Source organism: Eptesicus fuscus, chromosome 22, assembly GCF_027574615.1.
Source record: "Eptesicus fuscus isolate TK198812 chromosome 22, DD_ASM_mEF_20220401, whole genome shotgun sequence".
In the NCBI taxonomy this organism is placed as follows: domain Eukaryota; kingdom Metazoa; phylum Chordata; class Mammalia; order Chiroptera; family Vespertilionidae; genus Eptesicus; species Eptesicus fuscus.
In genome coordinates this window covers 1,753,901-1,778,859 of record NC_072494.1, presented here as the reverse complement: position 1 = coordinate 1,778,859, position 24,959 = coordinate 1,753,901, and the positions used below count along the sequence as shown (strand labels likewise).

At 48.9% G+C, this 24,959-nt stretch overlaps 1 protein-coding gene across 1 annotated transcript in view; it reads left to right on the top strand.

The window, feature by feature from the left end:
- DPYD (dihydropyrimidine dehydrogenase) overlaps nucleotides 1-24,959 on the top strand; it is a 370,484-nt gene that overhangs the window by 245,678 nt on the left and 99,847 nt on the right. The window contains exon 14 of the mRNA XM_008147316.3: nucleotides 4,926-5,090. Within this exon, the coding sequence (XP_008145538.2) occupies nucleotides 4,926-5,090 (165 nt within the window). The remainder of the gene's footprint in view (nucleotides 1-4,925; nucleotides 5,091-24,959) is intronic.

The following is a 24,959-nucleotide window of genomic DNA, read 5'->3' as shown; positions in this document are numbered from 1 at the left end:
TGTCTCGGAGGCCTGGTTTTAGCGGGAGCAGCAGGTACAGAGTGAGGACCAGTCCGATGATGGCAATGAAAGCCTTGTGCTCTAAACATTCATTCTGTTGTACTTTTCCCATGGGGATGGGTAGCTTCAAAGTTCCTGAGGACAAATGGAGAGACTTGGTCACTCATTCAGGTTTTTGGGTGCTGTCTTTACATATATATGTAATTGATTTTTTCATTGATTTCAGAGAGGAAGGGAAAAGGAGAGAGAGATGGAAACATCAATGATGAGAGAGAATCATGGACTGGTTGCTTCCCGCACGCTCCACACTGGGGTTTGAGCCCACAACCCAGGCCTGTGCCCTGACCGGGAATCGAACCATGACCTCCTGGTTCACAGGTCGCTGGCCAGCCTGTCTCTCTGTAAGACACCGGGATGGAAAACTTGATGTATGAAGAAGACCTTCTCATCCTCCCCATTTCACCCTCCAAAACAGCCAGCGGGAGATTATCCTGACCGTTATCAAGTTTATCTTTGAGAGTAATCAAATATTAATGTCCTTCGTTCATGAGAAAATAAGACGTTAGAGACCTTAGCAGAGGAGTCACTGGAAACGGGGCCGCCGTGCAGGTTTGTTGACTTCTCTGTTCCCGGGGCGTCCGCTGCGCCGTCATTGGCCGCGCGAGCCTGGCGTTTAGGGAAAGATGTAGCGTTAAGTCCCACGTCTGTAGCGAGGGGTGGCTTTCCGCCACAGCTTACGCTGCAGTGCATGTCATTTCTGAAACTCCAGCTCAGAAAACCAAGTCATTAAAAGATTGGTTTGTCAAGACCAGCCAGCTCACAGGAGAATCTCAGATGTTAAAAAAGAAACGAATATTCCTGAGAATTAAGTCGCAGGGTTGCAGGGATGCCCTTACACGTTCTCGGAAGCTTGTAACAGGATTCACTCACTGTGCTGCCCACACCTCCATGCAGAGTCCTCCCTCCCTCAGGTGTTTCAGCCTCTCAGGGATGGAGTGTCTTTAAGACTGTCTGTCACTCACAGAGATCCACCCTCCCCGACTCCTCTCCCGGCACCTGCTCTTCCCACAGGCAACCACGCTCCGCTCCTACATTGTTTTTAATTATTGTCTTGCTTATGCTTTGCCACGAAAGTATGTTTCGCTACCAATATATTGTAGCGCTCTGCTGGTTTTAGGTATCATATCCTGTGTATGTTTTCCCTCTTTGCTCTTTTCGTTCAGTAACATCTCTCTCTAAAATGCATCTGCTCTGATACAGTAGCTGTGGTTCCCTCGGTACATTTTATTTTTTATTTTCATCCAACTCTTTTGGACCCCATTTCTTTTCCTAGTCTCTTAGCAAGTCATCACTGCAAAGTGTCCTTTTTCTATGTAGTGAGACCATGGTGAGTATCTTAATCCATTGGTAACCATGGAAACAACTGTAGTCTTTTCAGGCTAAGAGAGGTCAAGTAAATGAACTTAAACAAATATAATCAGTCTGTTTACCATTCAAAGCTCTTTACTAATGCTGAAAAATCGCCGTCGTCACTTCAAGGTCAGAGGTCACCCGCGCTCCATTTTATAATTAGTGACAATGTCACACGGAGCAGAATAGCGCCCCGCTTCCTTACGTATAGCCATCCATTTTCAAAAATCTGAATATGGTTCCTGCATCCGGGGTTAGAACTAGGTAATTCATCTTCTCTGCTGTTGAGAATGAGCTCTTATCTGTTCTAAGGGCTCTGGAATGTGTTTATTTGTTACATTAACTCCCTGAAGCAATGCTAATATGACTGAGCTACTAAATATTAAAGCAAATTATCATCTTATAGAATTAAACCCAAATTCTAGTATTCCCAGGTCAAAAGCGTCAGTAAGTTATTGCCCAATTATTGAAGCTCTGACTCTAAACTCTAATCAAATAACCAGGGATAATTGGTCGTATCCACGTCTTCATTCATCTTGCACTTAATTTAAAAATTGCAGGAAGCCCCCAGCCGGTGGGGAAGGTTCTCGGCAGTGCGGCAGCAAATACGACTGAACTGGGAAAGGACGCCGAGAACGGAGTTTCTGTGGCTGGTTTAGGGCGGGGTGAGCATGCATCCTGACACTTAGGTGGAAGTTGGAATAGGCCGCATTTTAAAATTGCATGATGGGTAGTCGATAGGCTCCTCACAGTAGGCATCTGTAATTTGGACAGTTGGTTCTTGTGTCTTTTTTTTACTTATACATTTTTATTGATTTCAGAGAGAGGACAGGATAGGGAGAGAGAGAGAAACATCAATGCTGAGAGAGAATCATGGATCAGCTGCCCCCTACTGGGAATCAAACCATGACCTCGTGGTTCATAGGTTGACACTCAACCACTGAGCCACACTGGCCAGGCTGTTTGGGCAATTATTAAAGGTAGTTTGTGTGTGTGTGTGTGTGTGTGTGTGTGTGCGCGTTTTGTTTGTTTGTTTGTTTTTGCTTGAGATAAAGAACGAGAACACTGACCTGTTTCGGGAAACACTATCAGAAATCCGCAGAGAGAGCACAGGAGTCCTCTCGCAAAGTAGGTTTGCTTTGCTGGGATTTCTTGTCCCCGTTCCTCCTGGTTAAGGAGATCCTGGTAGATTTACAGTTCAACACCAGATTCCAGAAAAGTGAAACCACGCCAGCATCGGCAGTGAACTTCACTCCTGCACAGGGAGGAAGCTCTCTCTCGTGGTCTCGTGGTCGATGTGACGTTTTAAGGTGTCGGGTGGGGGTGGGGGTGGGGGAGGGAGAGAGCATTTTTATGAAGAAGCCTTTGCTTGCTTGACTGCCCTCCAGGGAAAGAGTTAGCTTATTGGCCCTTCTGGCCACGGTGGCCTCGTAGTACCAGGGTGGCGGGGAGAGCCCCTGGCTCAGAATGCGGGACCATGCTTCGTCTGGGTGCCCTTCTGCCATCCTGTGTCTTTTCTGTTTTAGGATGTTAATTCTTTCCTGCACTCACTGCCGGTGTGGGCGCGGCCCAGGGCACAGGCGCAGAGGCAGCTGTAGTTGGTTATGGTCCTGAGAGGGGGACATCCAAGACGTCCCCGGGGGGCCAGGGACCCGCCAGGGATTCCCACCCACCCGCGCTAGGAAAGACTACAAGATGCTTTGTATCTGAGCGGAGACTTCCTGTTCGGATCCTAGAGGTCAGAGAAACCCAGCCTTCGAGGGCCGGCCAGCAGGAAGGTCTTGGAAGCTCCAGGGGCAGCGAGGTCCAGCTCACCGTTTCTGGACGGGTCTCCTAGGACCACCGCTGTGCAGCACCAGAGGTCCTGTGGGGGGGAAGGGGAGACTGCGCAGCCTCCACACGCCGGGGCGCAGGGGTGCAGAGGCACAGGGGTGCAGGGGCACAGAGGCACAGGGGTGCAGAACTCAGGGGCTCAGGGGTGCAGGGGCGCGGGGGCGCAGAACTCGGGTGCAGGGGCGCAGAGCGTGGAATGAAGCGTTTGCAGCGACAGAATCCTGACCCACCGGGCTGCAGCTTCCCAGAGTGACTCCATTAAGATCCTGTAACAAGGCTCCCTAATAGCAAATCAAAGTGAGGCTGGGGATGTTGCCCACAATGACAATAGCCGTGAAAAGGCTTAATTAGTAAAACATTAACTGGCAGGGTTCCTATAAGTAAAAATGTACATATTTAAGGAGGCTGATTGTAACATTTATCCCAGCTATGTTATAATATACTAATTCGAATGTAAAAGTGAATGTAAATTACCGGGAATTAGCATGCAGCGGGAAGAAAAGTCCTTTTATCCTCGGCAACTGTAGCATTTGGCAGATTCGGGAATAAATAATCTTTTGTGGCAAGGGTATGCCTTATCAAACATATGCAGATCAGTACTAATTAATGCTAATTAAGGTTTCCTGTCTATCTAGTTGGAAAAACGTCCAAATGTTATGAAATCCAGTTAGGATGCCTATTACGCTAATTGTTTTATATGGGGTGGTTCTTAATTAAAATATGTAAATTGACCTTAATTGCTATCTACTAATGGGGGTTCATGTTATCTTCCTAGAAGTGACAAGATGGTGAGGAGGGGTACTTAAATGACTAATTCTGATAAAATCCTTCACTAAATGACCTTTACTCAAAACTAATTTTAATTGGAAGTTGGCTGAAGAAACCGTTTTCTTCCTTTTTGTGTCGTTTTTTGGTAACGCGAGCAGGTTTTTTTGTTGTTAAGCTGTAGAAGCCGCGGTGGGTCGTTAATTAGACTTAACGAGCAGGTTAATTGGGCGGTTTACTGTTGATGGTGCTCGGGAAGGTTTGGTGCGGGCAGAGGGGGTTCTCATGGAGGGGGGGTTCCGAGCTGGAATCCTGGGGTGGGTGACCCGGTTAGGATGTTGGGATGTGTGTTAGCGTTGAGCGAGCCAGCAGTACCGATAGGTACGTGCTGGCTCAGTTACCTGAGCGCTACCTATTGGAAAGCATTTTCCCCTTTACAAACATTAACTCTCATTCATTGGAATTAAAATCTCACTGGAAATACTTGGATTAAATGGGCTGAAATGATACTCTTGCATGTTCCTCCTCATGTTTTTATTACTTAATTGCAAATAAATTCAAATGTGTAGGCCCAACACCAGTAAAAATGAATTTACTTCTTTTTCTCACTCTGCTGATCTTATCATCACAGGATATAATTTCAATAAAGCTAACAAATAACTGATTTGACTCTCGCATTTGGAAGGAGTTAAGGCTCCACTGTTATTTAAAACCTATTTTAGTGGGGGGAAGGGGACACGTGCATTACTTTCAACAATAAAGATTTTTTTAAAGTGTTGATAAAATATATTTTAAAATTCTCCTCTAAAAATGTGAGAAGGGACTCGGTAAAATAACGTCCGGTGGAAATAGGCGTAGAATGAAGATCACAGGTTTCCTTTGTCTGCCGGAGGCTCAGTGTCATTATCTTTCGTTAGGACATCGTGACGAACGTCTCGCCCAGAATCGTCCGGGGGACCACCTCCGGCCCCTCCTTCGGCCCCGGGCAGAGCTCCTTCCTCAACATCGAGCTCATCAGCGAGAAGACGGCTGCCTATTGGTGTCGGAGTGTCACGGAGCTCAAGGCCGACTTCCCAGACCGCGTAAGTGAGGTTTAACGTCTCAAACAAAGGAATTGGCGTCAAGTTGGTGAATGTTTATTTAAACATCAATTCATAGGCTTATAAATATTAATGCCTACAGTATATTTTATTAAAGCATCTGCCAGTGGCTTTGCTGATCCACAGAAAGATAAAAAAGAAAGAAAAGCTCAAGAACTCATAAAACCCCGCGCTGCGCGTGCGAGGCCGGGTTGTGAATGAGGCCTTGCAGAGGGAAGAGGTGTCTGCATAAGTGGCGGAGGGAGGGGGGTGGGCGGGGGACAGGAATGAGCCACACTGCTGGTGGCTTTTCACTCTCACGGCTGGTGTTTATGAGGGTGGCACCTGACTGAGGAATTGCAGCCTGTCAGTCACCGTGAACTGGAGGCAGAAGCCGAGGACCTGCTTGTAAAGTTTATCTCTGTGTTTTCAGTGGAAATAATTTGCCAAGTAATTTTAACACCCCTCACACTAAGTGAGTCAATGATCTTTTTACTTCTAAAGTGCTGAGCACACATGTTACAGTAGAATCGGCTCACATCTTCTTCATCGCCGGTAGTTTTCTACCCTGTAGATAGTAGTTTCTCTCCAGTAATTGGTTGGAGTTGTTCTTCAGGTTATTCATTCATTCTCTCTCTTTCCCTCCTCCCACCTCTCCCCCTCCATGTACACAAATACACAAATGAACACATACACACACACACTCTCTCTCTCTCTCTCTCTCCTTTCCTCCCTCCCTTTCTTTCTGAATCTCTGAATCAGCTGGTGGTAAATTGAAGTTTAGGGCAATGTCTGTGAGTGTGCACATATGCGCACGTTGTAGACTGTTTTTTACATCAGTTCATAGGAGATAAATAAGACTGCTTCATGTATTCTAATGATATATATTTTAAAATCTAATGAATTTGTGGGCGTTCCCCAAAAAAAACTGATAGAAGGAAATCTTACAAGGGACTTTGGATATCCCACTGTGCCTCAGCCATCCAGTCCTGTTTTCTCCTAGAAAGCGCTGAGTGTTCCCACACCCTCTCTTACCGGGAAACAAATGTAAGAACATAGAACGTCGTTCGTCTCCCTCGAGTCGGCCCTTTGGACCTGCAGGGACCCAGACCCCCCTGAGATCTATAGCTTCCGCTTATTTGGAGTTTCTCATTTTCTGGGCTTGATCTTGCAGTGACTTGTGTTTTTTCCTTGTACTGTCGTGTCTATGACCACCATGTTGAGCTATTTGAGTTTTAAAGGACACACATCTTGGGGGAAGCTTTTCTCAGAACGACACGGACAAAAGGTGGTCAGCCATAAAAATAATCAGTACGTGGTTAACCTTGGTCTAGAGCAGAGGTGGGGGATGCCCGGCCTTGCCAAGGCATTTGGGGTGAGTTTATTAAACGTTTGACCAAACACAGAATGCTGATTTCTAAGGTGGTCATTTTGTATGGCCAGAGAACGATGTTATAAATATATGTCCCTTGGCAGAAAGAAGGCTCCCCACCCCTGGCCTAGAGTATTAAGTACTATGCTAGGTACTAAACATGCAATAAAATAATTATAATAATAATCTATCTATCTATATCTATCTATCTATCTATCTATCTATCTATCTATCTAAAAGCCTGAGCGACCATTCGACCGTTTGACAGGTAGCTATGACGCACAATGACCACCAGGGGGCAGACGCACCGACCAGTAGGTTAGGTTTCTTCTGGGGCCCTGTCAGCCCCAAATCTGGTTCACCCGCACCCCGGACTCAGAGAGGATGGAGGAGGGAGCCCGATTCCTTGTGAAATCGGCCATGGGTTAGCTTGCTGCTGGGGCCCTGTTGGCCCCGAATCAGGTTCACCTGCACCAGATTCCCTTTCAGTGTGCACGAATCCGTGCACCAGCCGCTGTAATAATAATAATAACTGAACATTTATACAATATTCACTCTGTACTAAGTAATGCCCAAATGCTTTATACACTTAAACACTCATTTAATCTGTTGAGAACCTTATAAGACAGGTACGCTTGTTTCCCCCATTTCACAGATGAGGAAACTGAGGCACACAGAGGTTAGGGAACAAACCCAAGGTTACACAGCGGTTCAACGCTGAAGCCAGAATTTGAACTGGCAACTTGCTTGTTGCATCCCTGCTCCTGTCTCATAACAGCGTCCTCTCCACCATCTGCCTGTGTTGCCATAGACCCGTGGTCAGCAAACTGCGACTCGCGAGCCACATGCGGCTCTTTGGCCCCTTGAGTGCGGCTCTTCCACAAAACACCACGGCCTGGGCGAGTCTATTTTGAAGAAGTGGCGTTAGAAGAAGTTTAAGTTTAAAAAATTTGGGTCTCCAAAGAAATTTCAATCGTTGTCCTGTTGGTATTTGGCTCTGTGGACTGATGAGTTTGCCGACCACTGCCATAGACCGTCAGGCCTCAGAGGTTCAGGATCACTTTTAAAGCAACGTAGGAACAGCATGCACCATGCTTGCCCAGGGCGGCTTCAGTGGCATGTACATGAACCGTGTGCCTCCGGGAAACCGCTCAGCGCGGGCCTGTCTTGAGCTCCCTCCCCGGCAGGAGTCTGATGTCAGGACAATGGCCCCGGTGATGAAACCACAGGAAGTAGACCGGAAGCCAGGACGAGGAGGCCCTGGCTGGGTGGTTCCAAGGTCAAATGGGAAGGAGAGACCCCATCTCCCTGGAAACCGTTTTCTTCTCCCCTGATGCCTTCTCCTCTGAGAAAACAGCGCGTGCTTTTCTCGTTTCCAGTTCTTTCACCATTTCCATGGCGCTCGTTATTCTCGTGGTGTGTTCTCAGGGCTAATTGGTAACATTCTCGCTCCCCGGATAAAGGACCACCTTTAACCCCGGTCACAGTGGCGTCCCCTTCAGACCCGGGAGAGGGGCCTGGGTGTACTGGACGCAGCCCCGGGGCTGAGGGCGGACGGCCCCCAGCGCCTCCGAACCACCCTGAGGACAAAGGCCAGGAGCCGCGTGAGAGCGGGGACCCCTCCTTCTTCACGTTTAATTATCACTCGCCCCGCAGTTTTCCCACCTGGTTCCCACCGAGTGCCACACCTTTAATGACAGGGCCTGGGCAGAGCCACCTCCTGCGGCGACTGCTGAGCAAGGCGCTGGGGCCAGAGGTCTTCTGACGCCCTCGGCCGGCCGGACCTCTGCTTGCAGAGGAGGCCCGGGACCCAGGCTCAGCTGGAAGGTCCGGGGAAAGGCGCCGAGAGCCCCGATGGCGCTGGGGGGCTCTGTCCCCGCCGTCACGGCCACCCCGCAGCCTGCACTCAGCCAGCCTCTGCTCAGCTCTCAAGGTTGCCTTTTCTTTCTCTGTGAATTCGACTTGGCACAGTGATCCTTGTGGTGACAATTTATTACTAACGAAGAGCATTCTTTTTTGTTCCCAAGCTGCAATTTGGCAAAGCTTATGAAGAGACGTACTGTATAATTAGGGCTTCCAAGAATCAACGTTAAGTGCATCCTTTATTCTCCCTGCAGAAGCCTTAGAAATCATCTACTTGAGTCTTGGAAAGAAAATGTTACCCCCCCCAAAAAAAAAAAAAAATAACATAAAAAAATACATGCCGCATTTTGTCCGAATGCACGGAGTTAGCGAGCAGAGACTGACATTTCGGTCCTGTGTGGAGGCCAAGGCAAGAGTTCCGAGCAAGACGGGGCTCAGCCGTGCCTCAGCCGGTGCAGACAGGCAGCGGGCGGCTTTGTTAGAGAAATTAATGAAGGGGAACCACGGGCATGTGAATGTGCTGCTGTGACAGCCCCCTCAGCTCTGTGGGTCCCCTCTGTCTCACTGGGAGGTCAGCGCTGCGCACGAGAAGTTGTTCTTCGTCAGGACCCCAGGAGGCGCTGTTCCCCAGGAGCCTCTGAACACAGAGTCCTCACTGGACGCCCTAGGCACCCGGTGAAGCCTGCAAGCCTTTGTCTGAAAAATGTTTTGAATGCGTAAAAATAAGAAGATAATAAAAAACAAATAGAATGTAATTGTGTAAATTACAAACTACATATTAATAGCATCAACAACATAACCTTTATACTCATCTCCATAAACCAAACAAAGAAAAAGGACATTTAAAGAAATCCAAAAATCTCTTCCGGATTTTTAAGAGATCTCAGAGAGCTAAGAACACAAAGGTAATTCCTTAACCTGCCGACAAGCGGTGGAAAGCAGCAGCAGCCATAGTGAAGGGAAAAGACTGGCGGGCTCTTCCTGAGAGAAACAAGCGGCTTTGCCACTGCTGTTCCCCGCCGGGTTCGAGCTCCGGTCCTGTTCAGTCAGAGACGGAAAGAGAGGAGCTGTGCAGCTGCAGGGCAGGCAGAGCTGTCTCCATCCCCAGACTGTTTGGGTAGGAAACCTGCTTGCACCGGGAAAAACCGCTTTCTTTACACGCAGGCCTCCAGCCTGTGCGATGTTGCTCTCCAGTTTGGCTTTTCAAAACATTGCATTAAATGCTGTTTGTCTTCACCGCTCACTTCCTGTCCTCCCCGAGACCCTGCACTCCAGGCGCGTGCCCAGCTCGCCTCCTCCGGGCCTCGGCCTGCCGACGGATCACTTTAAATAATAAATGAGCTGAGCAAGGTTGCAAGATGCAGGATCCACTTAGGAAGGTCATTTGTACTTTTTTAATATACAGCCAGTAGACAGCTGGAAATGGAAATAAATGCATCGTATTCTATCAAGGTACCAAGAGCAGCAAACACATCAGACAGACCAATCTGACAAAGAACTGAAAGACGGGGGCCCTGGAATCCACAGTCTGCTGCTGACCGGAATCGAGAAGACCTAAAGAAGCCGGGGTTCTGTTGTTGGGGGTCAGGTGTCCCCCAGATTGATCTAAAGATGATGTGCATCCCAACCAAAATGTCAGCATGATATTCGGGTAGAATTTGTTTAACAAATTGATTCTGAAGTTCGTATGAACATGCCAAGGACTCACAGGAGCCAAAACAATTCAAAAGGAACCGAATAGAAAGTCTTAAGTGTTTCTGATTTCACGACTTATTTTTAACCACAGCGATGTGGTTGGTGTCGGAATAGAGACAGACAGGAAACTGGATTAATGAAGCGGAATGAGTCCAGAAAACAACCACAAAGGCAGTCAGTCGCATGAATAATTTAATTTTTTACAAAGCAATACAGTGAACAAAATATGTATGTGTGGTCTTTTCAACTAATAACGCTGGTAAAACTGGGTGTCCACGTGCCCCAAAATTAAATGTTGATGCATATCTTACCCAGTGTGTAAACATTAATATAAAATAATAGTCGTAGGCCGAAATGAAAAACCTGGAAGTCTAAAACTTCTTAAAGAAAACAGGGCAGAGCCCTGGCTGGTGTGGCTCCGCTGGTTGGCATCGTCTCACCAGGAGGTGACAGTTCAATTCCAGGTCAGGGCACATGCCCGGGTTGTGACCTCCTGGTTCATAGGTTGATGCTCAACCACGAGCCACACCAGCCAGGCTGACCACATTCACTTTGAGACTGAGTCATGGGAATCCACTGGAGGTTAGACATGACCTTCTGCGGTGCTAAGACACCAAAGCAGTGTGGCGGATGTGTAAGCTGCTGCTTCCTGAGAGATTAAAATGCTTCCTTCCGTGTCATTCGGCAAAGGAAAGGCCCGAAGACCCACCTCCGCCTTTCAGAGCGGCGCACGGTCCCGGCCTGAACTGCCTGCGGCACACTTTCTCCCCACACGCCCTGCGCTCTGGATGGGCCGGCTGCCTTGTGGGGCCCAGCCTCGCCCCCCGGGCTTGGGAGTGAGGCAGTGCTTCACCGCCTGGAAGGAGCCCGGGCCGCTAGGGCGCGTAGCATTGCCTCCTCTTATTATAAACTGGCTCAGGACAGCGGCAGCGGGAGCTGCTCCCGAGCTGGACGTGTTTGCTCCACGGCCTGACCTTGTCATCAGTGAGAACAAGGCTCACACTCCATCACGGAGAGCGGGCTCCTTGACTTCCTCTCAGCTGGGTGACATTTCCCACCCGTGAGGGTTCTGGTTTGTGGAGAACCCAACTCCGGTGCATTCTTGCCTTAAAGGATTAGGGCCGTGGTCGGCAAACTGCGGCTCGCGAGCCACATGCGGCTCTTTGGCCCCTTGAGTGTGGCTCTTCCACAAAATACCACGGCCTGGGCGAGTCTATTTTGAAGAAGTGGCGTTAGAAGAAGTTTAGGTTTAAAAAATTCGGCTCTCCAAAGAAATGTCAATCGTTGTGCTGTTGACATTTGGCTCTGCTGACTCATGAGTTTGCCGACCGCTGCATTAGGGGAACCAGGAGAGAGAAAGGCTGGGGTACAGCCTCCTACTCCCCCTCTGCCCCCTTCCGTCCCTCAAATGAATCCTTTTCATCCTGAAAGGCCCCTTTAACTTGGTCATTTGAAAACCATCTTAGAAGTAAGCACCACTATTTTATGAGAGGCTCAAAAGTAGAAGGTCATATAAAGGTTTTTATTTAGCATAATATCCTACAATTGCATGTATTGTATTAACTTTTTTGCAAGCTACCTATACTATTTTACTTTTTGTTGGTTTGTGTGGGTGGGGGGGGCTGTTGATAAGGACCACCTTCCTCACCCCTGCTTCTCTTTTAGCCAGTAGGCATTTTATTCTTTTACATCGTACTGTGCAGGCGCTATGCCAGAGGTTTTTTTTTTTTTCACAAGAAACTAATTTCACATTTTCCCCTTAGGTCTTCTAAGACATTTATTTACTTGAAATCATTCTCTTTGTTCTTTAAGATTGTGTGTTTTTTTTTTAATAAATACTTAACAGTACTATCTTAAAGGTTTGTGTTTGTGTACTGTAATAACCATTTTCCTTTCTCAACCATCATTTATGGTTGTGTAATTGATTCAATTTAAGCAGCATTTAAGGCTGTATTTGTGACCCACAAATATGACCTCATTACCTATAAACCATCTGAAAGATTGGTCTCAGAGGCACAGGTGACGAACTGAATCACTAGGCAAACAAACTTTCTTAAAACATCACAAATAGCCCTCGCCAGTTTGGCTCGGTGGATAGAGCATTGGCCTGTGGACTGACGGGTCCCAGGTTCGATTCCCAGTCAGGGCACATGTCTAGGTTTCAGGCTCCTTCCCCAGTAGGGGACATGCAGGAGGTAGCAGATCAATGACTCTCATCATCGATGTTTCTATTTCTCCCTCCCTCTCCCTTCCTCTCTCTGAAATCAATAAAAAGATATATTTTGTAAAATAAAAGAAAAAATTAATTCAAGCTTCAGAGTACTTAAAAATGCCCGTGGATGGCTCACTTTTTACTTTGGCCTGGATGCTCTCCCCCTTCTGGCGGAAGTGCTCCTGAGCAGAGGAAGGGAGAGGGAGTCAGCCCGCGGGGAGAGAAGAACCCAGACCCAGATAATTCACTAACTGGAAAATGAGCTCCAGCTCAGCAAGACGGGGCTGAACTAGGGCGGGAAGGACGTACGCTTCCCTGGGCTTGGCCTCAATAGCGTGTGTCTAGTTCCCTTGAATGTCACAGTTGGCTTTTTTTTTTTCACGCTTTGAGATGTTTTCCTCTTGAATTAATTACCATTGTGTACGTGAAGCAAAGAAATACCTTAGCATGCAGTCATTTTTAGGTGAGTATTTCACCTTTCAGGTTGGTAAAATGCCTAGAGTGTAAAGAAGGACTGAGTTAACTTTAGGAATACAGCGTCTTTGGGGAGTTTCTGGTCTGTGTACTCGATCACCCCAAAGAAAAATCTGTCATATTTTATTCATGCTGAATTTAGGAAAGGAACTAGGTTGCCCAATCTTTCCATGATAAATAATGTAATTTAACTTTGTGCTGCTTTTTGCATTTTAATTTTTTTATCAAGTATCCTTTAAAACCTCCAGTATTAGAGATGATCAGTAACCATTTCTGCTTGATTTAGCTTAAACTGTAAATTTAGTTATGGCTCTAGGGTTATAAGGTCGGGGGTGGGAAATGAACATTTACAAACTCAAAAAACAACCAATGTGTTCAATACTTTTTTAATGGATTACTGGAAACTGTAGAAATCAACACCAATAATGACATGTCACCCTACATGACAGTAATAGTTGTCGTTACCCAGACTGTCATTACCCCTCGATAATTTACAGATACTCGCGTACATGCTATTCAACTCTGGGGTTTTGTGTCATGTGTTATGACTCAGAGTTTTGCCTCATCTCTGCTTAACCCCTTTCAAGACCTCCCTGATGGGAACTCACATACCAGGACAGACACCGTGTGGTTAGAGTGTGACCTTGAACTCCAGGCAGAGCTTCTTTTTTTTTTTTTTTTTTTTTAAATATATTTTATTGATTTTTTACAGAGAGGAAGAGAGAGAGAGAGAGAGTTAGAAACATCGATGAGAGAGAAACATCGATCAGCTGCCTCTTGCACAACCCCTACTGGGGATGTGCCCGCAACCAAGGTACATGCCCTTGACCGGAATCGAACCTGGGACCCTTGAGTCCGCAGGCCGACGCTCTATCCACTGAGCCAAACCGGTTTCGGCAAGGCAGAGCTTCTTAATTGGGTGATTACATTCCCACCCGAACCACCAGCACCATCAGATAAACTGCAGATTATATTTTTATTTTTGTATTTTTTTTTAATATTTTATTATTGATTTCAGAGAGGAATGGAAAAGGAGAGAGAGATAGAAACATCAATGATGAGAGAGAATCATGGATCGGCTGCCTCCTGCATGCCCCCCCACTGGGGGTTGAGCCCGCAACCCGGGCCTGTGTCCTTGACCGGGAATCAAACCGTGACTTTCTGGTTCATAGATTGACCCTCAACCACTGAGCCACGCTGGCTGGGCTAGGGGTTATTTCTGAGGCCCTGTTTTATCAGATCTCTCCCAAGAATCTGGCAAAAACTGCTAAACCTGTTCTGCTATGTATTATTTCTCTTTCTTTTTTCCTCTCTAACTCCATCAGCTTCACTTTCCCCACGTTCTTCACGAGATTGCGTCACATACGCTAGGCGGTGTTTACAGACACAGAACGTCATGTAGGTGTCAAGGGGAATCTTGATGAGAGGAACCAGATGTCTGGGGGGGACAGTCATTCTCCGTCGAGGCCTGTTTCCCTCCGGCCTGGGATCGTTTGCACGGAGGTCTGTGCTCCCTGCAGACCGCGGTCTGGTGGTGTTCAGAGGGCCAGGCCCCAGGCCCGGCCACCTCTACTGCTCCTCCTTCATACACATCATGACATCACATTACATGTCATGTGCACATGCACATCTTTTAAAGTTTTCCAGAAGCTATGGAAATCAGCCATTTGTGTACATAAAGGACACGTACCATAGGAAACCGTTGGAGCAGCGGTCGCCAACTGGTGGTCCGCGGACACTGGTGGTCAGTGAGGTCCGCAGGGCTGGCGACCGCTGCCACAGAAGGTCTTCTCTGAGGCAACTGTCAAAATCCCGTGTTCAGATTGTTCTCTGATTTCAGCATCCACGTCCCCTTGGCCATGTCGGCTAGTCTGAGACAGAGGGCCGAGTCCGTCCCGGTCTGTGAGGGGCTGATGCACAGAGTAGATGGCCACACCTGGACTTCTCCCAGGCCTTCTCCTGCTCGTAGCTCGAGCTGCGGACTCCTCTCACCTCCTGTGAGCTCCCGATTGTACTGGGGTTTTCTCCCCACCATCCCTTCGAGGGAATCTGGGAGAAGAGAGAGAACGGAGCCGCCACCTGTTAGTGTTCCCAACAGCCCTGACTGAACTTCATCCTCGGATGCCCGAGAGGAATCGAACCGTCAGTCATCGAGCCTCATGTGGCCCAAGCTCCTGGTTTGCTACACACACGAGGGAAGGATAGAGAGCTTGGTCCCGGTGTTGTGCAAACTGGCGGTCCGTTTGTCCACAGTTACTCGGCCTTTCTGCCGAAACAGACGCTGGCGGTTACTGCGAACCTCCACCCCACGCGAGGCCCTGCCAGGAACCCGTGCTGCCGCCCAGATGCAGCCTGAGCACCGGCACAAGCACACGCATGAGTCAGAGCGGCGTCCTCCCCGTGGCCGAAACAGTGACACCTACTGTTAGCCCCTCTCCTGTTTCTCAGAGTCCTCCGCTGTTGCTGAAGGTTAATTCCCTCTAGTAAGTAGTCACCAGGGCCCGAGCCGGTTTGGCTCAGTGGACAGAGCGTCGGCCTGTGGACTGAAGGGTCCGGGTTTTGATTCCAGTCAAGGGCCTGGGTTGCGGGCTCAATCCCCAGTGTGGGGCATGCAGGAGGCAGCCGATCAGTGATTCTCTCTCATTGTTGAGAGCACCTGCCTTCTGTTTGCTCTGCCCCCTGAAGCTCAGAACCTCTGGACACCTCCTGATGACCACCCCAGTATTTTCCTGGACTCGTGCATCTCCCTCTTGGCCTTCAGGAAAGTATCTCTGAGGGTGGCACTCTCCAAAACTCTCTCCAAAGAGCCACTTTTCCCCATTCTCCTGCTTGCGCTCCACCCCACCCATGCACATCCGTGCCTCTGTCCCGAGGCCAGTGGGTGCGTCAGTGGCTCCATGGGCCCCTGTCCGTATTCTGTCAGCCATGCCTCGTCACGGAGCCGCGGTCCATGAAATGCAGCCATGCTCTCCCTGTCCTGCAGCCCCCTGGTCCTCGCTCCCATCCCCTGCTCTTTCCCTCTCCTCTTCACCCCAAGCCTCCATGAGCTCCTGAGTATATATCTGACTTTTCATTCCTATCTGCCATCCTCTTAGGCAACTTCAACATCAACGGTGATGGTCTTTGTGACCTTGTCTTCACATTTTACCCTCTGGCTACTTGGCCATCATGTCTGACTAGGTTTTCTCCATAGACAACTTCTGGGCTTGGTTTCCCAAAGAACTATGCTGCCTCAGCTGTCTTGGGAGCTGATGTCCGGTTATCTGAGCCCACACCTTCTCCATCCCCACCATGTGTGCTCACTTCCTCTTCATCCCCACCACGTGTGCTCACTTCCTCTTCATTCCCACCACGTGTGCTCACTTCCTCTCCATCCCCACCACGTGTGCTCACTTCCTCTCCATCCCCACCACGTGTGCTCACTTCCTCTCCATCCCCACCACGTGTGCTCACTTCCTCTCCATCCCCACCACGTGTGCTCACTTCCTCTTCATTCCCCGCTGTCTTCTCTCCAACGCGGAGCCCACTCCTGATTCTACAGCCCTCCTTTACCAGCGTACACTCAATAATCACTCATTTCAATGAATGCTTTTGTTTTAATTTTGAAAAGATGATGAAAATTATACACAGGAATTCAGCGAATATTTTTGTGTGCACCACCCATGCCTGGGCAATGTGTTTTGTAAAAAGTCAAATATATTTTACTGACATTCATCTGTAACGTGGGAGCACGGCCATATATGGAACCTGACTAGTCATAGACATTTGTTGCTATAAAGGTGTCTCTTCCTCGGGAGTCAGAGAACTGCCCCTTTAAGGAGATTAGAGTTCTCAGAAAGTTGTAGTCAGACAAGGAGACTAGAAATGCCTGGTTTTCCCCTTTCTTTTTGATGTATTTAGAGGATTAGCATGGAATATTCCTGGCTAATATTTAATTAATCAGACCACACAATAATTTTACCATCTACTTTGATAATTGTTGCTTTTATAGGATTCTCGTGCTACAATGAAGTAGCTTGATTTCCCCAATGTGTTCTAATGAGAGGCTCCAAATAGGGAAATCATCCATTTATTAAAGAAATCAGTGTAATATTCTGTTGTCTTATATTATTGTAAGGAGAGCCCCGGATATTTTGCATTTGTTTTCTTGAGTTGAAATATTGTGGTATCCAATTATCCTGCTGGCTTTAATCTACACTTAATAAAAATTAATTATGGATGTCAAGTGTGCATGTATTTATTGTCTGGGAATCTCAAATTCATGAATGCACCCCCCAAAGTTTAATAATTGTTTATAATGCACTACTCTATGCATAGTCATCACATGACCTCAAACTTCTAAGGCAGGCTCATTCTCTACGTCATTTGTATTTAATAAATGTGATTCTGTTGTTATCACCTTATATGGTTTTTACTACTCAGGAAATTTTAAATCTAAGAAGTAGGTTTGGTTAGCTTAGCGTTTGGAACATCCTATCTAATAAAAGAGTAATATGCAAATTGACCATCACTCCAACACACAAGATGGCTGCCCCCATGTGGACACAAGGTGGCCGCCACAAGATGGCTAGCAGGGAAGGGCAGTTGGGAGGGACCAGGCCTACAAGGGAGGGTAGTTGGGAGTGACCAGGCCTACAAGGGAGGGCAGTGGGGGCAATCAAGCCTGCAGGGGAGGGCAGTTAGGGGTGACCAGGCCGGCAGAGAAGGGAAGTTGGGGGAGACCGGGCCTGCAGGGAAGAGCAGTTGGGAGGGACCCAGGCCTGCAGGGGAGGGCAGTTAGGGGTGACCAGGCCTGCAGGGGAGGGCAGTTAGGGGCAATCAAGCTGGCAGGGGAGCAGTTAGACATCAATCAGGCTGGCAGGGGAGTGGTTAGGGGGTGATTAGGCTGGCAGGCAGAAGTAGTTAGGGGCAATCAGGAAGGCAGGCAGGTGAGCAGTTGGGAGCCAGCAGTCCTGGATTGTGAGAGGGATGTCCGACTGCCCGTTTAGGCCTGATCCTACTGGGATTGGGCCTAAACAGGCAATCGGACATCCCTTGAGGGGTCCCAGATTGGAGAGGGTTCAGGCTGGACTGAGGGACACACACCCCCGTGCACGAATTTCGTGCACCAGGCCTCTAGTATTATAATAAAGATAATATGGCTCCGTGGCTCGTGTGACTCAGCTGGTTGGGCTTTGTCCCATGCACCAAAAGGATGCCAGTTTGATTCCCAGTCAAGGCACATGCCAGGCTCAGTCCCTATCAGGGGGCTTGCAGGAGGCAGCAGCCAATCAATGTTTTGCTCTCACATTGATATTTCTGTCTCTCTCCCTTTCTCTCTCTAAAAATCAATAATCTATATATATATAAAACCCTAAGTGACCTTTGCAACCAAACGGATGACCAAACAGGCTACGTGGGGCAACCAGGCCCGCAGGGGGTCAGTGAGGGGCGACAAAACGACTGAGCAACAGACTGCATGGGGCAACCAGGCCCTCAGGGGGGACAGTTGGGGGTGACTAGGCTGGCAGAGGAGGCAGTTGGGGGAAGTTAGGGGCAATCAGGCAGGCAGGCAGGTGAGTAGTTAGGAGCCAGTGGTCCCGGATTGGAGAGGGTGCAGGCTGGGCTGAGGAGAACCCCCCGCCCCCGTGCACAAATTTCGTGCACCGGGCCTCTAGTAAATAAGAAGATGATAATGCGGGAAGCTAGCAATGGCCAGTCTAGAAATTCTTAATTGCTTGGGTTTATATATAGTAAGAAATGCTAAGAAAAACTTAACCTTTGGGGGGCAGGGGGTGGGGGCAAGATCTGTCGGAAGTTTCCATAGCCCAACCCCTACTTCCCTCTTGCATTTCTCTCCCTCTCGTCAGTATTCACTCTTGCTTTCCAGTCCTCACGCGTTGAGGCTGCCATGCTTCTTGGCTCCGACTAACACCTGTGTCTATCAGTGCAACTTGGTTTTCACCAGAGCACCGGGAGCTGAACCGCGCACTGAGGCCCCCTCGCTTCCCGCTGGGCCTGGCGGTGCGTTTTTGTACTGAGAAGACTTTTTCTGCTGCTGCGTGTTTGATGGACATAGTTGATAATTTCTACTTTCCTTGTCCTATTTTCTCCTGGGAAAATGTATGACACTTTTCATAGAAGGAATCACTTTATATCCATGAGAATGAGAACCAAAGGCAATTTTAATGCAAAACAACAAAGGGAAATTGTATTTTGCGGAAAGCGAGGCCCAGCAAACAGCTAAATCAATACTTTAGATCTACTTCCCTGGTCTCTGCGTAATTATTAATACTTCACTCATCTAAAACCTCAGACACACATTTACATGCAGGGTATGCTCAAGGAAAAACAGAGAGGAGAAAAGAAATGGCTAAATTATTGACTGCCCCCTCCCAGGAAATATTTCTTTAAAATAAAGGGATTAGAGATGAGTAATGTCAGGATATTCTGCACAGCTGGTCCTTATCAGAGAGGGAATCTTTTCATTAAGGAATCCCAGAAAGAGAAGACGGGCGACTGCAGGGAGATGTGTAATATGTTCGTGTCCGTGTAGATTGACAGTTCTCACGCCGGGAATGTCCCCGGAGAGATGGCGGTGCCGGGGTCAGCGGGCGCATCATTTACTCCCGTGCCCACGATGACATTGACAAGACCATCCCTCTGCCTCCCGGAGACAGGGCAGGGGGTGTGATGGCTAACACCCCTGTCGCAGGGGATTGGATGTTCCAGGTGGTTTTAATCAGAAGCATATTTTATTTCAATATTGAAAAAAATTGAAGTGAATACAGCATAATAAAATAAAATGACAATCAGATATTTCAAGACTACTTTGCTTACTCTGTTTAGCTTTGTTTGAAAGAAACCACTGGGCTGACACGATTCTGCCGTCGGGAGGCGCGCACCGGAGGTGTGGTCTGTTGGCGGTGACATTCACACATTCGGTGTCGTCTCTGCCTGTGGGAAATAGAGGCTCGTTTCAGATCCTTGCAGAGCTGAGGAGCTGGCTAGACCTCGCCGGTGCTTTCTGCTGATCATTAAACCGTAGCTTAGGCGTCGAGATGGACAGAAGGTTGGAGACCGATGTAGAAACAGGCAAGTAGATAGACGTGCTCTGCACGGACTGCCACGGTCCAGGAAGGCAGCTGTCACTGGCCCCGAGACACTGGATCTAGCCGGAGGAGGAGGCCGAGCCCACCGCCAGCCAGCGCGGAGCCCGTGCCGTTCTAAGACAGCACACGACCCCTTGTGGAGTTTAGGGAAGGATGTTTCTGGTCCGTGGTCAACCGGGGGGCAAGCGGGGGAGCTGGTAGCCAGATAGCCCTGGCCGGTGTGGCTCAGTGGGTCGGGCATCGACCCATACACCCGTGCACGGAAAGGTTGCTGGTTTGATTCCCATTCGGGGCACATGCCTGGGTTTCGGGCTCCATCCCCAGTAGGGGGCGTGCAGGAGGCAGCCCTCTTCCTCCCTTCCACCCTTTCTCTCTCTAAAAATCAATTTTAAAGTATTTTTAAAATATCTTTCCATACATTCCTTAGAAAGTTAAAAACGGATTCATTAACTATTATTTGTGTGGCTATGTTATATCTGAGAGTAAAGATTGAGAAGCAGTGGTCAGAAGTTAGGAGCCATAAGAAATTGTTTAGGGTGGAGATGAAGCCGGGCTTAACTGAAAGGGGGGTTGGGGGGCACCTCGGGTTCAGGTTGATTAACCAGAAGGTTAGGGTTAGTCCGCCATCCCACGTGATGTGCAGAGGGACGCGCTCGCATTTGTGTAAAACCCTGTCGTGTTTGCAAATAGCTGGCTAGGTCTCGGATCCCTAATGATCTCCAGGGAGACTATTGCTCTGCCTCTCCAAGAATAAGGTGACGTTTTGGCGACTGCGAACGGCCATAGGGGTCCTTCAAGAGAGGGCCTGGGCCCGTGGCGTCAGACCATCCCAGGGCCCTTTTCTGATGGGAAAAAAGAATATTGCAGAAAACGTAGGCGCTAAAGCAAAATAGTGTTTTCAAAGCTAAAAATGAGGGAAGTCTGAATGCCTGGCAAATCGGAGAGCAGAGCGTCTGCTCAGTTGGTGATTCTGGAAGGCGGGGCTGTGCCCAGCCCCTGGGGCGTTCCTTCCGCCTGTTCCAGGGTACAGCTCCCCGTGAGCCCCCGACAATACATTTCCACGCCTCGCAGGTGAGCGCGAGGCTAATTCCCGGGCATTTAGTCCTCGGCGGTAAATGGAATGGCGCAGTCGGAAGTCCTTTCAGAGCTGTGGAGGATGAAATTGCCCTCTTTGTCAGGCACCCTGTATTGTGACATGTTTCTCAGGTTCTCCACAAAAAGTGATTCAAGGCCAAATGCGGACAAAATGAGGCCCGAGAAAGGCAGCGGTCCCGGCGCCCCTGTCACTGGGTCGCCCGCTCCACTAACCATCCCCGCGCCTTTCCTGGGGGGACGGAGGCTGCGCGGACAGGAGCGGGGAGCGGGCTGGGGTCGGGAAGACACGGGCCAGGGGAGCTCAGTGCATGAAAGGGGCCCCCACCTCCAACGGGGTGTCGGGGTGTCGACACACAGGACAAGCGCAACATAACAGTGCAGAGGAGCGGTGAGCAGGAGGGACCGCGGCCTCAGGGAGGACGTCCTTGGCAAATGTGCGGGTTGAGGGTCGTCTTCCCGTGTCCTCCGCCTGCAGGTCTCCTAGCGCTTCCCGCTTCCCCTCAGGGAGATGTTCTTACTTCTCTTCGCTTCCGGGGGGCGGCGTCATGTGAATAAGGACGGCCGTGGCCCTGGCACAGCTTAACTCGTAAAGGAAAACGTAGTGGGAGAGCAGGAGGGTTAGTGCGTTGTCTTGTTAAAAGAATGCATTTGGTAAATCCTCTTCGGAGTGGCCGAAAATGGGTTTAGGACAACGTTATTGAAGATGAATTGACACAAGAAAGAAGCTGACCCTTTAGAATTCTTTTTTTAGATTTTTTTTAAAAATTCATTTTCAGAGAGGAAAAGGGAGAGGGAGAGAGAGCAAAACACCAATGAGAGGAACATGGATTGTCTGCCTCCCTCACGCCTGCAACCCAGGCCTGTGCCCTGACCAGGAATCGAACTGGTAACCTTCCGGTGCCTAGGATGACGCCCAGCCAGCTGAGCCACACTGACCAGGCACAGCTGACCCAGAGCCAGGGGCAGGACGCCGCTGTTGGAAGCAGGCTGGGCGGGACAGTGACTGGGAACCGCAGTTCCTCGCTCCCGGAGAGACTCCACTCTGAGAAACCTCATCGCTCAGCAAGTCAGTGAGGCTGAACCCTCCTCCACAGACAGGTGCGTGCGAGTGGGAAGTGTGTGGAGCAGCGGCCGCCAGCCGGTCGTCCGCGGATCACTGGTGGTCCGTGAGGTCCGGAAGGTTGGCGACCGCTGGTTTAGAGGCTGGTGCCGGGTCAGTCTCCCCGCCTCCCTCGGCTGCACACCGCGGACCGTGCCCCAGGGCGTGGGCGTCAGTCCCAACCGTGCTGTGTGACAGGTGAAGCGCGGCCACTCGTTAGCTCGGGTGACTTTTTCCTGGCATTTCTCAGCGATCATAGCATCGGTGGGAATAGCATCCCCTATATCCAGCGTCACAGCCCCTCCAGCTGACTGACGGCGGCATTTCGATGCAGTGAGTCCTCCACTGGAAGTTGCTGTGTGCGTTCAACCGAGGCTGGTAGCCAACGGAGAGAAGGAGTCATTGTGCTATATTGCAATTTGAAAAGAAGGACTTTGCCTGGAGGGGACAAAAATGTAAGGATCAGTTTGCATACTAGGGTGCTGTCCTTGCAGTGGATAGAATTGTGTGTGTGTGTGTGTGTGTGTGTGTTTGGCTGAGTCTTTCGGGTTCACAGGTGGCTGCCTCATTATAGAGTATTGGAATAGTTGGTTGAAAGTGCACTAGTACATGCATATATAGTATCTATATGTGCTTTATTATTATATATGTCTTTGTTATTTACATACATCATTTAGGGGTAATTTTGTGCATTTAGCAAGTACAGTACCGCTTTCTAGTTTGGCTAAGTAATATCTGCTGAGAGACAGTACTGCCAGGGGTTTGGATATACGGACAAGAGGAAAGCGTTGCTTATCGCTTTCAAAAGGCATGCCTGCGAGTATCGTGAGGGAGGGAAGGAAGAGAAAACTGCGTACCATATTGTGACCGTTTCCTAAAGAAACAGCAGGAACCCCCGGTGCCCAGAGGCCCCTGGAGGAAACCCTGGAGGCTGGACTGGAGCTGTTTCCGGGCGGGAGGGGCCGGTGGGCGCCCCGGGTCTAGGGCACTGCTTCCTCCTCCCTCCCCAGCGGCCCCTCCTGGATCTCCAGGGAGAGCAGCTTGGCCAAGAGGAGGCGTACGCTCGGTCTCTGCAGTCTGCCTTCGCTCTTTTATTCGGGAAAAATGGAAGAGGCTTTTGTTTTGCTTTTATACGTTTTGTTCCCAGCACAAGGCCAGGGACCACAGGGCTTTTGCTGTTGGTCGTTGAAAACGGTAGCATATGGGAACCCTGTTCACTGAGGAGCGCTCACCGTCATCATGGGGAAATGCGTTAGGGGGATTGACGGGACCGGTGGGGCTGCACCTGAGGCTCAGATCCTCACCACAGGCTTTTAGGGCATCTCCTCTTGACATGTGTGGTGCGGGAGGGAGGGCACCCCTCCTCACCTTCGTTAAATGGTAGAACCATCGGCCCGGCAGGCGGGGCTCCGTGGTTGAGTGTCAACCTAGGAACCAGGAGGTCACAGTTCGATTCCGGTCAAGGGCACATGCACGGGTTGCGGGCTCAATCCCCAGTAGGGGGCGTGCAGGAGGCAGCGGATCTATGATTCTCTCTCATCATGGAAGTTTCTCTCTCTCTCCCTCTCCCTTCTTCTCTGAAATCAATAAAAACGTATTTTTAAAAAATGATAGAACAATTGGAGGTGTTTGTAAATAATTCAGAAGGTTCTGAACTAGAATTTGTCTTTTAAATCAAATGATTCTAGAGGCTCTACTTTGCCTTATTTTAAGTAATTAAAACAATCAGGGCTATGGTTTTTACAGTGCTTTTCGAAAACACAGAGCAGTTATCAAAACAGAAGCATTTGATGACGCAGAATTGCAGTCTTAGACCTTCCTCCCACTCGTAAGGGTGCATGCCTGTCTAACAGCGCTTTCCAAGACGAGCGTATACGTATAGATTTGTTTTCAAACCAAACTTTCAAATTGGAAAATGTTACCTCGTAAGAAAAATGTGTATCTCCCCTTAATTTAGAGGACTGCAAACCCCAGCCATGCAATTACTTCTTTTTGAAAAACTACTTTTCTCCTATTTGGAAAGTTTCAATGAACATGTGATTATATGTGGGAGATGGGAGAGAGAAGGTTACACAGCAAACACCTCATTGTTATTCCTTCAGCATCTATATTAACATCTGTGCATTCATGAGCAAACCAGAAAGTGTGTCCAGTGAGAAAAAAGGAACATGTAAGAGGAAATATATACTCTTTTTATTTGCAAAATCTCAGTATGTTATTGTTTAAAAAAAAAAAAAAAAAGACCACACACACATCAAATTTTAAACTCTGAGAAGGACCTTCAGTGTTTGCTTTGAATTAGAACCGCCAGTGCATTGATTATAGACAAATGCATTGTCTTGCGCAGTTGAAATAGCTAATATGCATATTAGGAAGCTTTCATGAAATGACTAATGAAGCAAAGAAATTTGTTGTTTTTCCCCCTGTCTGTTTAACGAGGTGTGGACCTTCGCATGCATTCCAAACATCAGTGCATTTGTGTTACATTAGAAGTCCGTAAGTGTGGCTTGAATACCATTTCTTGAGTGTAATTGGGGTACATTGCCTTGTGAGTACCTTCATTTGCCAGGTAATGTGAGTGTAACCGGGGCTGTGTTGTACACGGTTTTATTGTTATGGTATGCAAATCAGGACCAAATGCCAGCGCATCCATTAGGCCGCGGCGGGAAGTGTAGACCGGAAAGGTTCCAGCCGCGTTGGCAAAGGCCCTGTCACCACTCCCGCTGTAAATCACTCTGCCGCGCTTCTGAGAAGGAACCTGTGGGGCTGAAATGGGGACCATGGAGGAAACCCTAAGATGTTTACGAAATGCGGGGAGCCTCTGTGGTTGAATCCCGAGGATCGACAGCACATCCAGGGAAGGGAACCATGATCAACATCCAGGGAGGCGAGGCGTGTCTCACTGGTGGAGGCGCATTCGTCACTGTCCTGGAGGGCAGAGCCCTGAGCGGCGTGCTTCTGTGCCGTCTAC